At 39.4% G+C, this 16553-nt stretch overlaps 1 protein-coding gene across 1 annotated transcript; it reads right to left on the minus strand.

The window, feature by feature from the left end:
• Window positions 1-492: 492 nt before the first annotated feature.
• cidea (cell death inducing DFFA like effector a) lies at window positions 493-14694 on the minus strand. Its single transcript, XM_021563082.3, has 5 exons — window positions 14417-14694; window positions 8028-8166; window positions 6130-6276; window positions 2815-2987; window positions 493-1517 (listed from the first exon to the last, which is right to left on the minus strand). The coding sequence occupies exons 1-5, from the start codon at window positions 14482-14484 to the stop codon at window positions 1415-1417; spliced, it is 630 nt and encodes a 209-aa protein (XP_021418757.2). The 5' UTR covers window positions 14485-14694; the 3' UTR covers window positions 493-1414.
• Window positions 14695-16553: the final 1859 nt, after the last annotated feature.

Raw genomic sequence — 16553 nt, forward strand, 5'->3', positions numbered from 1 at the left:
GACCATGAATAGATGACATTACTGCAAGTGTCAAGACTAAAAGGATCAAATTACCCAATTGAGGATATCAGAAGTGTGGCTTTCACACTGCCCATTTAGGAACTAAGGCCCTTGGTTCAGGAGGGTGCAACAATATACAGATAGAATAGTACCATGTAGAACAAACAGGATTGATCAGTCATGTATTGGGAAGTGTCCACGAGTAGTCTGAAAGATTCTAAATGCCTGTTCACAGAAATGTGTCTATTGCTCTGGTGAAGGATATGTAAAAGTCTGTGGTTACCCAGCAGAATTAGTGATAATGTACTGTACCATGTGACCACCCATCACTAGCACACAGCTCAAATGGATTTAAAATAGCTTATGGCCGACAAAGGAAATCATGGCAGTCTGCAAAATGACTGCAGCTAGGCTCTGACTGGAGCGTAGGAGCCCCAATGTCCAAGTATTTGACATCACCCACAGAAAATATACACATCATTGACAAACTAATAGCTTGCATCAAGTCAGATGACACTTTTTACAAAAACCTTTATTTATAGATTTGACAGACAGGGCAAATATTCAGTGACATTTTAGTTTGAGTGCTTCCAAATTGAATGTTTTTGTACTTAGACAATGCACAGTCCCAGACAGTTGGGCTTTCAATTGGTCCTGGAGTAAACCCCATTTTAGTCATTTAGCAGATGCTCTTATCCAGAGTGACTTACAGGCACAATTAGGGCCTTGCTCAAGGGCACAGTAACATTTTTCAGAGTCAGCTATTCGAACCTAGGCTACCTAGCGTTGGGCCAGAAAGTCTTTGCCTGATTCCTCACAACTTCAAAACTCATTGGAGGACAAGATCTGAGGCGATCTCCTCCAATGCAATTTGAGAAGATGCATGGAGAGGAAATACTCGAGATTCACGCTAGTAGACTGCTATTCTGATGGGGAATGGAATCACTCAAAACAGTCACCACGTCAATTCAAGCGACTTTTCAGGCATACATTTCTCTTTAAAAAAAAATACGACACAAATGGGGCCATCCAGATTACGGGATAGTTTAAGAACATTGATATTTTGCGACAGAGGCCAACCAGATTTTTTTTTTAATGACTTTAAAAAGCAACAAAAATCACATCCCAACTAGAGATGCATGCAAGTCGGTATGTGTTGCCCATAGTAAAAATGTGCATATTGTATTTATGTCCTCCGGCAGGGCAGTGCTTTTATTTGATGTGTATCAACATTGTTTTTACATACATTTGCAATGGCTCAACGAAACCAGCCGGTAACAAGGCCTACACGCATCTCATGAAGGAATTTTCCCAGTTACTTAGTGAGACAAAATGGCATTCAGGAGGCCCTGGACACTTTTCACCTGGTTCATTTTAAAGAGCTCAAACAGGGCCTTGAAACTTTGATCACGTCTTAGTAGTCATCGTCCCCAATGTACTGCAGTATGTACGAGGAACCACACAGGAGCAGCTGCCCCGCCACTCTCGCCACAGACGTCAGACAACGCAGAAGAGCTCTAAAGAGAATGCAAAAAGGCAGAGCTGAAAACTTCCTAAAAACAGTCAATGCACATTCTGTTGTTATCTCAGAACTTGTTCAGTGAAGACCCATTTGTAAGCCCCAACTTGTTCATGTTAAAAAAAACAACTGGAATCTTCAGATATCCTTGCAGCCAACCCACTGGACACAAACTGGTAGAATAAACATTGTTTCTATGTAATTTAAACACCAACAATTGTCCCATTTGATGACGTTGAATCAACATGGAAAACTGGCAAAGGAATTTAAATGTTTTTTACTTTAGTCCAATGACATGGTTCAATTTCTTGTTGGTTTCACATTAGTTGCCAACGCCATTAAATGTAAATCAGAACTAGATGTTTAACTGACATCTGTGCCCAGTGGGAAGGAATTAACAAAAACACAATGACCTGCCGACTGAATATTTCTCTGCTAAAATATTTTACATTTTGACTAGTGCCTATAAAAAAAAATGTACAGTACCAGTCAAAATATTTTATTTGTTTTATTTTATTTTAGCAATTTTCTACATTGTAGAACAATAGTGATGACATCAAAACTATGAAACACATGGAATCATGTAGTAACTAAAAGTGTTAAATCAAAAAAATGTATATTTCAGATTCTTCAAAGTAGCCATTATTTGCCTTGATGACAGCTTTGCACACTGACATTTTCTCAACCAGCTTCATGAGGTAGTCACCTGGAATGCATTTCAATAAACAGGTGTGCGTGTTAATTCCAGAAAGTTAGTTTAATTTCTTTCCTTCTTAATGCATTTGATTCAATCAGTTGTGTTGTGACAAGGTAGGGGTGGTGTGCAGAATATATTTGGTAAAAGACCAAGTCCATATTATGGCAAGAACAGCTCAAATAAGCAGAGAAATGACAGATGATCTGGCCTCCGTAATCACCCAAGAGATGGTTTGGGATGAGTTGGACCGCAGAGTGAAGGAAAAGGAGCTAACAAGTGCTCAGCATGTGGGATCTCCTTCAAGACTGTTGGAAAAGCATTCCAGGTGAAGCTGGTTGAGAGAATGCCATTTGTTTAACACTTTTGGCAACTACATGATTCCATATGTGGTATTTCATCATTTTGAAGTCTTCACTATTATTATACAATGTAAAAAAAAATATATATTTGTTAAAGAAAAATCCTTGAATGAGTAATGTCCTAACTTGACTGGTACTGTAAATCTGGTACTGTACTACTTCACCTGACATTTTAAAACCCCACCCCCCCACAGCCCCCAATAATGTCCCCTTGAGAGATGGTGTGGTAGTGTACTCACTTCAAGATACCCTTGGCCCTGGTGCATTGAATGTCGTACGACAGTGTGTAGATTTCATAAAGAGTTGCTTTGATGGTTAGACACCCGATGAAGTCCTTGGGGTTCAACTTGTACAGGTCAAAACTCAATTTACCGATTCCATTTCTCTTGGGCTGGCTGGAACTTGGTAGGACCTGTACAAGAATTGACAAAGGTCAGTCTAAGACAGGACTATTAAAATCTGGCAAGTTGGCAGAGTTACACTTCTGGTTCATTCTTCCCTCTAATCAAGGCGTGATTTAGACAGTGAATTCAGAAAGTATTCACACCGACTTTTTCCAAAATTGGTTATTTTACAAAGTGGGATTAAAAACGTGTAATTTTGTGTCAACAATTACACAAAATACACTGAAAGATCCAAAAATAAAAATTAGATAATTATTCAACCCCCAGAGTTAAGAGATCACCCGAGGCAGCGATTACAGCTGTGAGTCTTTCTGGGTAAGTCTCAGAGCTTTGCACACCTGGACTGTACAATATTTGCCAATTATTTGTTTAGAAATTCATCAAGCTCGGTCAAGTTGGTTGTTAATTTCTAGACAGCCATTTTCAATTATTGCCATAGATTTAAGACGATTTAAGTCAAAAACTGTAACTCCGCCCATTCCATAACCCCACCATGGGGTACAACATGTTCACAACGTTGACGTCAGCAAACCACTCGTCCACACACGTTCTGCGGTTGCAAGGCCGGTTGAAGATACTGAAGTTCTAAAACATTGGAGCCAACTTAGGGTAGAGAACTTTACATTTCCAGGATTTTATTTCAGCTCATGAAACATGTGACCAACACTTCCATGTTGCGTTTATATTTTTTGTTCAGTGTATATTTAGCCTTGAGTTTTAGGTAATAGTCTTGCTGAACTGTGAATTGGTCTCCCAGTGTCTGTTGGAAAGCAGACAGAACCAAGTTTCTCTAGGATCTTGACTGTACTTAGTCTATTTCGGTTGATTTTTATTTGAAAAAAAAACTCCCTAGTCTTGTCGATGACAAGCATACCCATAACATGATGCAGCCACCACCATGCTAGAAAAAAAAAATGTGGAACTCAGTGATTGTTTTGTTTGGGGAAAATACACATTTGTATTCAGGACAAAAAGTTAATTTCTTTGCTACATTTTTTGCAGTATTATTTTAGTGCCTTATTGCAAACAGCATGCATGTTTTGGAATATTTTATTCTGTACAGGCTTCCTTTTCACTCTCAATTAGGTTAGTATTGTGGATTAACTACAATGTTGTTGATCCATCCTCAGTTCTCCTATTACAGCCATTAAATTCTGCAACTGTTTTAAAGTCACCATTGGCCTCATGGTGAAATCCAGCAACTGCGTTTGGAAGAACACCTGTATCTTTGTAGTGACGGTGTATTGATGCACCATCCAAAGTGTAATTAACAACTGCACCATGCTCAAACGGATATTCAATATCTATTTTTTTTTTTATTATTCCCCCCCCCCCCCCTTCATCTACCAATAGCTGCACTTTTGTGAACCATTGGAAAACCTTCTTGTCTTTGTGGTTGAATCTGTGCTTGAGATTGACTGCTCAACTGAGGGACCTTACAGATAATTATGTGCGGAGTACATGTTAAACACCATTATTGCACACTGAGTCCATGCAACTTATTAAGCACATTCATTCACTCCTGAACTTATTTAGGCTTGCCATAACAAAAAAGGGTTGAATACTTATTATTAAATCAAGACATTTCAGCTTTTCATTTGTAAACATTTCTAAAAACAAGAGGGCCACACTTTCACATCAAACCCGGGAACTCTGGTTCCAGGCAGCTACTTGGAGATCCCTGGTTTGATGTGAAAGTGTGGCCCTCTTGTGGTGTGTGATAATACAGCAAGTCTCCACATTTGGGAAACGTGACATCCAAAAATTGTTAGTCAGTCCTACAACAGAAGTACGACACGGCCAGCCCTCATTTGATATGAACTTGCAGCAGATAGTGATCTTCAAATGCTTTCCCAAGGCAACAGTATGCCTAGCACTAAAGTTAAATTCTGTGTGCATGTACAGTCAGGTCGATAAATATTTGGACATTGTTATTTTAGCCGTCTACAACAGCATATTGGAGTTGACATGAAATAATGAATATGACTTTCAGGTTTAATTTGAGGGTATTTACATCCAAATCAGGTGAACAGTGTAACAGACCAAAAGTAATTGGACAATTGGCTGCTCAGCTGTTCCATGGCCAGGTGTCTGGTTCACCTTTAGGAGCAATTTCCAAACGCCTGACTGATGTTCATCTGTACAAACAATAGTATGCAAGTATAAACACAATGGGACCACACAGCCGTCACACCGCTCAGGAACGAGACGCGTTTGATGAGAAAAGTGCAGATCAATCCCAGAACAACAGCAAAGGACCTTGTGAAGATGCTGGAGGAAACAGGTACAAAAGTATCTAAATCCACAGTAAAACAAGTCCTATAGACATAACCTGAAAAGCCACTCAGCAAGGAAGAAGCCACTGCTCCAAAACCGACATACAAAAGCCAGACCATCTTTTGGAACTGCACATGGGGACAAATATTGTACTTTGGAGAAATGTTCTCCAGTCTGATGAAACAAAAGGGAAAAAAGGGAGGCTTGCAAGCCAAAGAACACCATCCCAACCGTGAAGCACAGGGGTGGCAACATGTGGGGGTGCTTTGCTGCAGGAGGGACTGGTGCACTTCACAAAATAGATGGCATCACGAGGGAGGAAAATTATGTGGATATATTGAAGCAACATCTCAAGACATCAGTCAGGAAGTTAAAGCTTGGTCGCAAATGTGTCTTCCAAATGGACAATGACCCCAAGCATACTTCCAAAGTTGTCACAAAATGGCTTAAGGACAAGAAAGCCCTGACATCAATCCCATAGAAAATGGCTATGGGATTGGGCTACAAACCTGACTCAGTTGCAAAAGCTCTGTCAGGAGGAATGGGCCAAAATGTACCCAATCTATTGTGGGAAGCTTTTAGAAAGCTACCCGAAACATTTGACCCAAGTTAAAACAAATAAAAAGCAATGCTACCAAATACTAATTGAGTATATGTAAACTTCTGACCCAGTAGGAATGTGATGAAAGAAAAGCCTAAATAAATCACTCTATTATTCTGCCATTTCACATTCTTAAAATAAAGTCCTAACTGACCTAAAAACAGGGAATTTTTACTTGGATTAAATGTCAAGAATTGTGAAAACTGAGTTAATGCATTTGGCTAAGGTGTAACCTTCTGACTGTATGTATGTATGTATGTATGTATACGTACCCGAGTCCACGTCTCTCCCTTCTGCAGGACCATGACTGGAGTATTGGCTGGCAGTGACTGGAAGAAGGCCTCAGAGTCCACCACTGTCCCATCTTCCTCTAGCACCAGGATGAGGAACTGGCATGTCAACAGGAAGGCACTTGCTGTCTGGGTAGGACCGGTGTCATAGCACACACTATGAGATCTTCAAATGGTTTTATTTTTAATTTTCAAAAAAATAAATTATGCTAAAAGTAGGCAACAATGATTTTGTTCAATCAACAATTTTAACATTGTGTTTGTGGAGAACTTCACTTTTACAGATGACATGACATGCCAGGTGACCATCCTTGGAAGATCAACCATACTAAAAAAAAATTTAAAAATTAAGTAATGTCCCTTTTTCAGCACCCCGTCTTTCAAAAGAGAATGCGTAAAAAAATCTAAATAACCTCACAGACCTTCATTGTAAAGGGTTTAAACACTGACCAAGCATGGGAAACAAACCATAAACAATTAATGAACATGCACCTGTGGAAGTCATTAAAACACTAACAGCTTACAGATGGTAGGTAATTAAGGTCACAGTTATGAAAACTTACCACACTAAAAATGCCTTCCTACTGACACTGAAAAATACAAAAGAAAGAAGCCCAAGGTCCCTGCTCATCTGCGTGAACGTGCCTTAGGATAGGATAAATAAGGACCGCAGATGTGGCCAGGGCAATAAATTGCAATGTCCGTACTGTGAGACGCTTTATACAGCGCTACAGGGATACAGGACAGACAGCTGATCTTCCTCGCTGTGGCAGACCACGTGTAACACCACATGCACAGGATCGGTACATCCGAACATCACATCTGCGGGACAGGTACAGGATGGCAACAACAGCTGCCAGAGTTACACCAGGAACGCACAATCCCTCCATCAGTGCTCAGACTGTACGCAATAGGCTAAGAGGGCTTGTAGGCCTGTTGTAAGGCAGGTCCTGACCAGACATCACCGGCAACATCGCCCATGGGCACAAACCCACCGTCGCTGAACCAGACAGGATTGGCAAAAAAGTATTTACACATGTTAAGTTTGCTTAAAATAAAAGCAGTTGACAGTGAGGACGTTTCTTTTTTTGCTGAGTTTGTATATCCATTTGTGAATCACATACTGTAGGTCATTTGCACAACATGAGACTGGGTTGCGTTCAGGAGGGCAAAACATTCTGCCGATAGAAATGTCTTGCATATGATTCCCTGAACATTTCACTCCACTGCACTCCGAACCCCAAGTCTCTCGGGTGAGGTTACTCAATTGCAACAAGCAGCATCACCTTAACAGGGTCAGTAAACCAGGAGTGTATTAAATGTGTTGAAATGGTCATATTTTATTTAACATTTGGTTACAGAGTTGCCTGTCTAGAAGCAGTGCTTGCAATTTTGTGTATATTAACTTCACAAGGTAATGTAACCTGTCCTTGATGACATCTCATTAGCAGGAAGTTCCACCTCACATTCCTCCTCTAATTAGACATTACTTTTTTTTTTTTTTTAATTACACCAATTATTTGGTGGGGTTGATGTAAGTGTTGGAGAGACTGATTTTTTTGTCCCCGTGAAATGGCTCTCTGAATACTTTAAAGACTGACATGTTGAATGACAACCATTGTGAATACCTAAGCGGCACAAACAGTATGCAAACGTTGCAGATCGAAATTACATCCGGAGCTGAATACATTCATATTTTAGTCAGACACTTTAGCACACACTCCTATCCAGGGTGACTTCCAGTTGGTGCCTTCATCTTAAGATTGACAAGTAAAATAAGAAATCACTTAGCTGAGGTATGTTTGTTCTGCGAAATATATTTGTATCTAAACGCTCTACAACGTTGTCCTGCTGAACGTAGCCCAGGAGTATGCATTTACCTGGTCTAGGAGGTCATCCAGGGAGGCGGCCATTAACCCTTTCCTCTGCCTTCGGCTCTGGGTACAGAGCCTGAAGGGACGCGGCTGGGGTCGGGGAAGGATCCGGCGTGAGATTGTTGTTTGGATAGTTGACACTGACCTGTCAGTATAGAAGCAAAAATGACAACAAAAAAAAAGGAAAACTAGCTTAGTTCAAGGTCGTGTTCAGTAGAGCACAATTTGTGTTCAGGACAGGTAATGTCTTCAGTTAAGACTTTTAGACCGTTTTGTGCCTCGCTTCTTAGTGTGGAGTGATACTACCTGCTGGACTTCTTACAGAGACATACTCTACATCTACCTCCTTGTTTTACCACATCTCCGCAGCGAGGAGACAGCATCTCAAATGTTGCATTAGGATCATCAGGTTTTAGCAGAATAAGTATTAGAGGTCGACCGATTTATGATTTTTCAAAGCCGATACGGATTATAGGAGGACCAAACAAAAAGCCAATACCGATAAATAAATAAATAAAATATACACACACAATTATACAATACAACAATACTGAATGAACACTTATTACAATACATAAATAAAATCAATTTAGTCTCAAATAAATAAACATGTTCAATTTGGTTAAAATAATGCAAAAACACTGTTGGAGAAGTTAAAAAAAAGTGCACCAGGTAAGAACACTAACATTTGAGTTCCTTGCTCAGAACATATGAAAGCTGGTGGTTCCTTTTAACAGGAGTCTTCAATATTCCCAGTTAAGAAGTTTTCGGTTGTAGTTCTAGGACTATCTCTACCATTTGTATTTCCTACACCTTTGACTATTGGATGTTCTTATATGCACTATAGTATTGCCAGCCTAATCTCGGGAGTTGATAGGCTTGAAGTCATAAACAGTGCAATACTTGAAGCACAGTGAAGAGCTGGTGGCAAACGCAGGAAAGTGCTGTTTGACTGAATGCTTATGAGCCTGCTGCTGTCTACCACTGCTCAGTCAGACTGCTCTATCAAATCATAGACTTAATTATAATAAAAACACATACGAGCCTTTGGTCATTAATATGGTCAAATCCGTAAACTATAATTTCAAAAACATTTATTATTTCAGTGAAATACGGAACTGTGCTGTATTTTAACTAACGGGTGGCAACCCTAAGTCTAAATATCAGGTGTGGACTCGAGTCACATGACTTGCAACTCGACTTCCACACCAATGACTCGTGACTTGAGCCTTATTACTCGACACCCTCCAAGCCCAAATATTTAAAAATTATACAATAAAAAAAATTGAAGGGGACAGCACATCAACTCTTCATTTAATGGATTACAGTTTGAGTCAGACAGCAGCCAATCAAATTGTGCCAGCTGAGAAAAAGTTGTGCGTGACAGTGCAGAGGAACGTTGGTGGGTGAATTCAGATGGAGCACTTGAAAAGATGATACCCAAAATTATTATTTTCTGATATAAAGACAACGCTGTTTCAACAAACAGATTGAAACTTGCGGGAAGAAAATTAGACAGAAGCAAAACAATTTCCAACTTTGTTTGAGATCTGAAGCTGCACAAAGAATGGTAAGTTGTGACTCATATAGCCGACAGCTATATATTTTATTACTTTACTGGTGTATCATGTAGGCTAACGTAACGTTAAATCAATGAGCCTCCTCAGTCAGTGCGGGAACGTGATCATTGCACCCAAGATGGAGCTACAACTGGCTAGGCAGTTGGTAGCCCTAAATCCTGCCTGATGTTACTGCTGTTCCTAAAACCATTGACATACATTAGCCTACTGTAACCACACAGAGAGAGCGTGTGTTAATGCATAGACAATTGTGTACAAGCCTACGTTGCCCGATAGCGATCCTTGATTACTATTGGGGGGGTCTTTCATGGCTACCGATGTATTTCCATTGAAATACAACATTAATTTGGAAAGTAGTAAATATATTTTTAAAAGCATTAATGATTTGCATATGTAATATACTATTACTCTTGTTAAAAATATGAAATGGTATTACATTTGGTGAAGAGCACATTATGACTTGTTTAGGACTTGAGACTTGTCGGTCTTGACTTGGGTGCTAAGACTTGAGACTTACTTGTGACATGTAGAACAATGACTTGGTCCCACCTCTGCTAAATATTGCACAACCTTCAATATCATAATTATGCAAAATTAATTAGTCTTTGTTAGGAAGAAATTATGTTCACACATTTCGCAAAGAGCCAGGCGGCCCAAACTGTTGCATATACCCTGACTCTGCTTGCACAGAACGCAAGAGAAGTGACACAATTTCCCTAGTTAAAAGAAATTCATGTTAATAGGCAATATTAACTAAATATGCAGGTTTAAAAAAAAAAAAAAAACACTTGTGTATTGATTTTAATAAGGGCATTGATGTTAATGATGCAACAGTTTGGGCCGCCTGGCTCTTTGCGAAATGTGTGAACATAATTTTTTTCAATAATGTAAGTTTAATGCTAGCTAGCAACTTACATTGGCTCCTTGCTGCACTTGCTTAACAGGTGGTCAGCCTGCCACGCAGTCCAAAAATGCAGATTGTTATGAAAACTTGGAAAAAAAAAAAAATCGGCTATGCCGATTAATCGGTCGACCTCTAAAAAGTATTCAGTGAGATTATAGAGCAAGTGGAACTTTAACTTTAAAATATATGCAAAGAATAACATCTGAATTATTCAGTTATGCGTTTCAAACTAAAGCTAACATTGGAAGTTGGCTAGAGCAACCGGCTTTGTTCACACTGCAGGCCTGATTTAAATAGCCTCATTGCTGGTCAACAAATTGACAGACAGTTGTGCAGAACTGAAATTGAACTTTAAAAAGAAAAATCATCTTCATATAAAACTAGTTAACTTCTAATTTATTTAAGCCTTGTTCACATTGCACGCCTAGTTTATCAAATCGGTTTTAGAATAATGACTGTCCAAACAGCAAGTTACAAGTGACCAAAGTGTGTGTGCGCGCGTGTTCAGAGAACAATCATTTGCTGTCCATGCTATTTCTCATAAATGACAGGTGTGTATGCAGTGGTGTAGGCTGATTAGTGATAGGAAGCAGGAGCACCACCAAAGAAGTTATGTAGCAAGTTAAGGTGACAATGGCTGCCATGGACATTTCCCAGTCGCTTTGAATGTTCAAAATTATAGTGTAAGAAAAACTTTAAAAATGTATCCTTTACATTTTTTATTATATATTTTTTAAAGATAAAATGATCCAACTTTCAATACAAGTCCTTTTTGGCTAGCCACAGCAGTCAACTAGCTAGTTAGGTTTATCCATTTCTAGCACATTCACTAATTTGTTTGTTAACAATTAACAAGTTAGTTATCCTATCATATGTTCTTGTCAAAATGTCAACCAGTGGCGGTCAGTGACGTTTAAGATGAGGGAGGACAATTTCTCATGAGCATGGCCTTATTTCTATTACAGCATATTGGATGACTAATTTGTATTACATTCATCCAGTTCAATGTAACAGCGATAGTTAGGCTACAAGACACTCAAACTTTCCCCTATACCCATCATGAGGTTTCTTTAACCGACCCTATGAATGAAAGTTTACAAAGTAGATGCACAGGTCGAGAGAAATTTGAGTGACACATGGACAGACAGTGACATTCAACACCGCCTTGCACACTCTTGCCTGCAGCTAGCTGATGTAGGGCGTAATCATTAGTTCAACAGTTGCAAATTAGTTTCTATTGGCCAAATTCAGGTGTTGTCCCTGTTTTTTCCATTTGAGAAACGTTTTAACAGAATCAGTGGAATTAAGACACCCCTGATGACGCGTGCAGTAACATTAGTGCAGTCAGTAGCTGTTACACCGGCAGGCACAGTGACAAAGAGTTTGGTATTACCAATTTAACTTGGAAAGTCATAGCCAACTAGCTAACATAGCAATCTCTGTTTGAGCATGTTGTTTCAGTAAGCTAAACTTGCTAGCTGCATTTACTAAGTAAGTGAAACAGAAATACAAATTAAAAAAAAATATATATTGTTTCTCCTTCATTTCAGAATAAATAGTGTTAAACTGTTTAACTATTTTATTTCTCTTTGAGTCAACTACTCACCAAATTATGCACTGCAGTGGTAGCTAGCTGTAGCTTATGCTTTCAGTACTAGATTCATTCTCTGATCCTTCGAATGGAGGGACAACATGTCAGTTCATGCTGCAAGAGCTCTGATAGGTTAGAGGACATCCTCTGGAAGTTGTCATAATTACTGTGCAAGTCTATGGAAAGTGGTGAGAACCATGAGCCTTCTAGGTTTTGTATTGAAGTCAATGTACCCAGAGGAGGACAGCAGCTAGCTGTCCTCCAGCTACACCATGGTGCTACCCAACTGAGGGCTGTTGAAGCTACTATAGACCTTTGCAAAATAGTGTTTTAATCAGTTATTTGGTGATGTGATTATATTTAGTATAGTTTTATCTAAAAAGCATAACTTTAAACATTATACAATTTAAATTTATGAAATTCCCTGAGGATGGTCCTCCCCTAAGGAGCTTCCACATAGTCGCTAGCAAGCAAGATATGCCAAATAAGTCTAAAAACCACTTGAGGGCAAATACATCATATGGCCAGCAACCAGATTTGCATCTGATTTCAAAGCACCTACAAAAGGTGGTTTGAAATGTGGCTTGTAATATCCAATTCCGTGTGCTTTTTGGATGTTCAGAAAGTAGGAAAAAAGAACAGATTCAAACATGCAAAGAAACAGATTTTTTTGTCACTGCCAGTGTGAACAAGGCTTTTGAGTTGTTAAGTCTGAACAGGTTGTTCTCCCAGTGTCAGCTGATCAAGAATTGAGTTTCATGCCTAATCACATAACTATTGACAATATCCGTTAATTTAAAAAAAAAACTTTAGTCCTATCATATTGTAACATCATTACACTGCCAATGAGGGGAGAGGGGAGGTAGACCTCTGTGGAAATGTATGACAAAGGGCACACCCACAGGCATTAGTGAAATCACAGAAGTATTAACACTACTTGGTAATATAGGCTGAAAGCAAAATATGTCATCATTTTATTCAAGTTCAGATGTTTGAGTTTAAGAGTTTTAAAATGGCCATTTAAAAAAAAAAAAGTCTTACTAATTTGGAGCAGGGCCACACTCAGCTGTGGAAATGCCATGACTAGGGTGGACATGATTCCTTGTTCTACATATCGGATAGGCATGTTTGCTCTTCATAACACATCTAAACTTTCAACTTTGAAAACACCTTTCTGCATGATCTAAAGACGCACCTGTGAAGCGTAGGCTATATAATTAAGATTTGCCAATTAGTCATGACCCTGTTGCGCGTTCAACAGGGGTATGTATATTCATTAAGCCGATTCTGTTGCAAACCAGTTTACTCAAAACAATGTGGAGTTCGGTTTTGTTCTTAAACGGTAGTTGCAGTTCAGTCGTGTCTATTCAAAAATGAATTATGCTGTCTGGAAAAAGGCTGGTCTGTCTCGCACGGGGACATAACTCATTGGCAAATCCTAATTATGTAGGCTACGCTTCACAGGTGCGTCTTTAGATGATTCAGAACAGTATTTCAAATGTTTGGTGGCTTAAATGCAGCAGGATATGGGGGAGAGCTGGGACGAAAGTAAAACATTTTTTCAGATAACACAGAAGCTAAAATTACGCAGTGAAATCAGCACATTCCTATAGGAGGATGAACTCCATGCAACCCCCCCAAAATAAAACAGCCCAGTCTGACCATGTTACACCAAGTTAAGTAGTTTTGAGCAAAGCAAGTACAAAAAAATTTAAGTCACTGCATTGAAAATTGTGAAAAACAAATCCTACTACATTCCCATTAAAGTGAGATGAGAAAGTGGTTAATATAGCGGTGTTCCATTTGTCATTAATATTGCAAGGCAATATTTTTTGCTAAACATTGACGTTGATTATTTTTCATTGCTTAAAAATGTTGATGTCAAACCTATAGCAAAATCATACCAATTGAAACATGAAATTATGGCTGATACTGTCAACAAGTGTATGAACTAACGAGCATTACAAACCGGACATAAGACCGATATTGATATAGAACAGCATGCACTTCGACAGCTTTTACTTCTGTAACAATGCTGTGTTATTCTCGCCCGCCGGCAGTTAAAGTAACTTCGCATAGGTCTGTTCAATGTATATTTAAAGTTACCCTAGAAAATGAAATTACAGTTGCTAATGTAGAGGACACAGACTAAGCCGTTTTTCATAAAATATGGAGTCGCTACTTCTATCGATCAGGGTAATCAGGAGACAAAAAAAAAACTTTACTTTCGTCCCGGTTCTCCCCTGCTTGTAGGTGGAGCTCTAAATAGGCTACCTAGAATGCTGGAAAATTAAATAACACCTGGGTAGTTTATCCTTACCTCACCCAAAAGTCCGGGAGAAGGGTTTTAGCATAATCCACACTTGAATGGATAGACAGTGAAGCCATTGTTTAAAAATCAAGTGCAATCCTTGTTTTTGCAAGACTATCGAAAATCAATTGGGCTAGATGAGAAAAGGAAGTTGTCGCGCTATTCCCGGCTCTTGCCCGCCTGTGGTCACTGGCCCTGCCAACGGAAGCGAATAACCGAGGGTTCACTTTACGCCTACTACGTAAGGTGATCAACAATAATAGTGATGCCTTTTTAGAAGGATGCCCCTCACGCGATTGGTCGCTTGTTAGTGACAAAAGCAACACCATGTGCCACAAATTGTCCCATCATCGTAATAATAAATTATCCCCCCCCCCCCCCCAAAAAAAAAAAAAAATACAGGTAGACCTTGTCCTAGAATCAATAAAAAAAAATATAAATAGCCTGAGATGCCTATAAATAATTAGAAAACCACTGGCACCCAGCTTGCGCTTAATGCATTACCCGTTGTCTTACCAAGGCTAAGAGACAATGTATGGTTCATCTGAAAAATGTGGTCGGAGTCGCCATATGGAAAACGTAACACAATTTCAAAGTCTCCAGGGGCCACATTTAGCGCCATACCTCATTGCTGTGTGACTCTCAAATGTTGTAACAATGCAGAGGGCTCCTCATTGACATGATTTGTTCACCTTAGGTGGGGGCGGGAGGTCCTGTATAAACAAAAACTCACTTCCTTGACAAAGGCTCTGTACTGCTCTGCAGAGGCAGTAACACCGTAAATGCTGCACAGCCAATGCAGACAGCAGATTGACCATGTAGCGCCTGTAATCTGCTTGCAGGCCTATTTTAGTTAAATTCGCAAGTGGCTGAAACTACACTTTATATACACAAAAGTATGTGGACACCTCTTCAAATTAGTGGATTCGGCTATTTCAGCCACACCAGTTGCTGACAAGTGTCTTACATCGAGCACACAGCCATGCAATCTCCATAGCCAAACACTGGCAGTAGAATGGCTTTTACTGTAGAGCTCAGTGACTTTCAACATGGCACTGTCATTTTTATTTATTTAACCTTTATTTAACTAGGCAACTCAGTTAAGAACACATTCTTATTTACAATGACGGCCTACCAAAAGGCAAATGGCCTCCTTCGGGGAAGGGAGCTGGGATTAAAAATATAGGACAAAACACACATCACAACAAGAGAGACAACACAACACTACATAAAGATAGACCTAAGATGACAACATAGCAACACAGGACAACACAGCATGGTAGCAACACAACATGGAAGCAGCACAAAACATGGTACAAACATTATTGGGCACAGACAACAACACAAAGGTCAAGAAGGTAAAGACAACAATACATCAAGAAAAGCAGCCACAACTGTCAGTAAGAGTATCCATGATTGAGTCTTTGAATGAAGAGATAAAACTGTCCAGTTTGAGTGTTTGTTGCAGCTCGTTCCAGTCGTTAGCTGAAGCGAACTGAAAAGAGGAATGACCCAGGGATGTGTGTGCTTTGGGGACCTTTAACAGGCTGGCAGAACGGATGTTTATCTCAATATTTAAAAATGTCTAGGTAACAATTGGCCTTACTGTGATTGTTTAATTAAAATGGTAAACGTCTTAGCAAATATCCATTTCTCAAGCAGGAACATTGCTAGGACTGTCTGGCAGGGTCTGCGTGGGGAAGGCAAAAGGGAAAAACTAGCTGTTATTGGCAGAGAGGTTTAGAACTCTTTCTTATTGGTCTATTAACTAATTTACTGCCTGTCCTACTTCCAACCAAAAGCCTCTGGCTTGTCTGATAAGTCAATGTGATTTTGTTTAACTGATTATCCATCTGTATATTTGGTTAATTTATCTGGCTGGGCAAATAAGTGGTGGTATAGTTCATTTATTTGCTCATCTATCACTGATCAGAAATACTTAGCATGCAATAATGTAGCTTATATTATCTATCATTTTGCTATTGACTCACATAGTGTCACTGGTGTAGAGATGTGTAGGCAGTTGCAGGTTTAGAACTAATTTATTTCTTTAAGCACTACAGAACAACGAGGGATGAAACCCAAACGCTGTTGTGCTCAAAATATATATACATAAACAAAAAGGCACAGGGCGAACCCAAAGTGC

This window comes from Oncorhynchus mykiss, chromosome 15 (assembly GCF_057628025.1).
Source record: "Oncorhynchus mykiss isolate SJ-2025 chromosome 15, ASM5762802v1, whole genome shotgun sequence".
In the NCBI taxonomy this organism is placed as follows: Eukaryota; Metazoa; Chordata; class Actinopteri; order Salmoniformes; family Salmonidae; genus Oncorhynchus; species Oncorhynchus mykiss.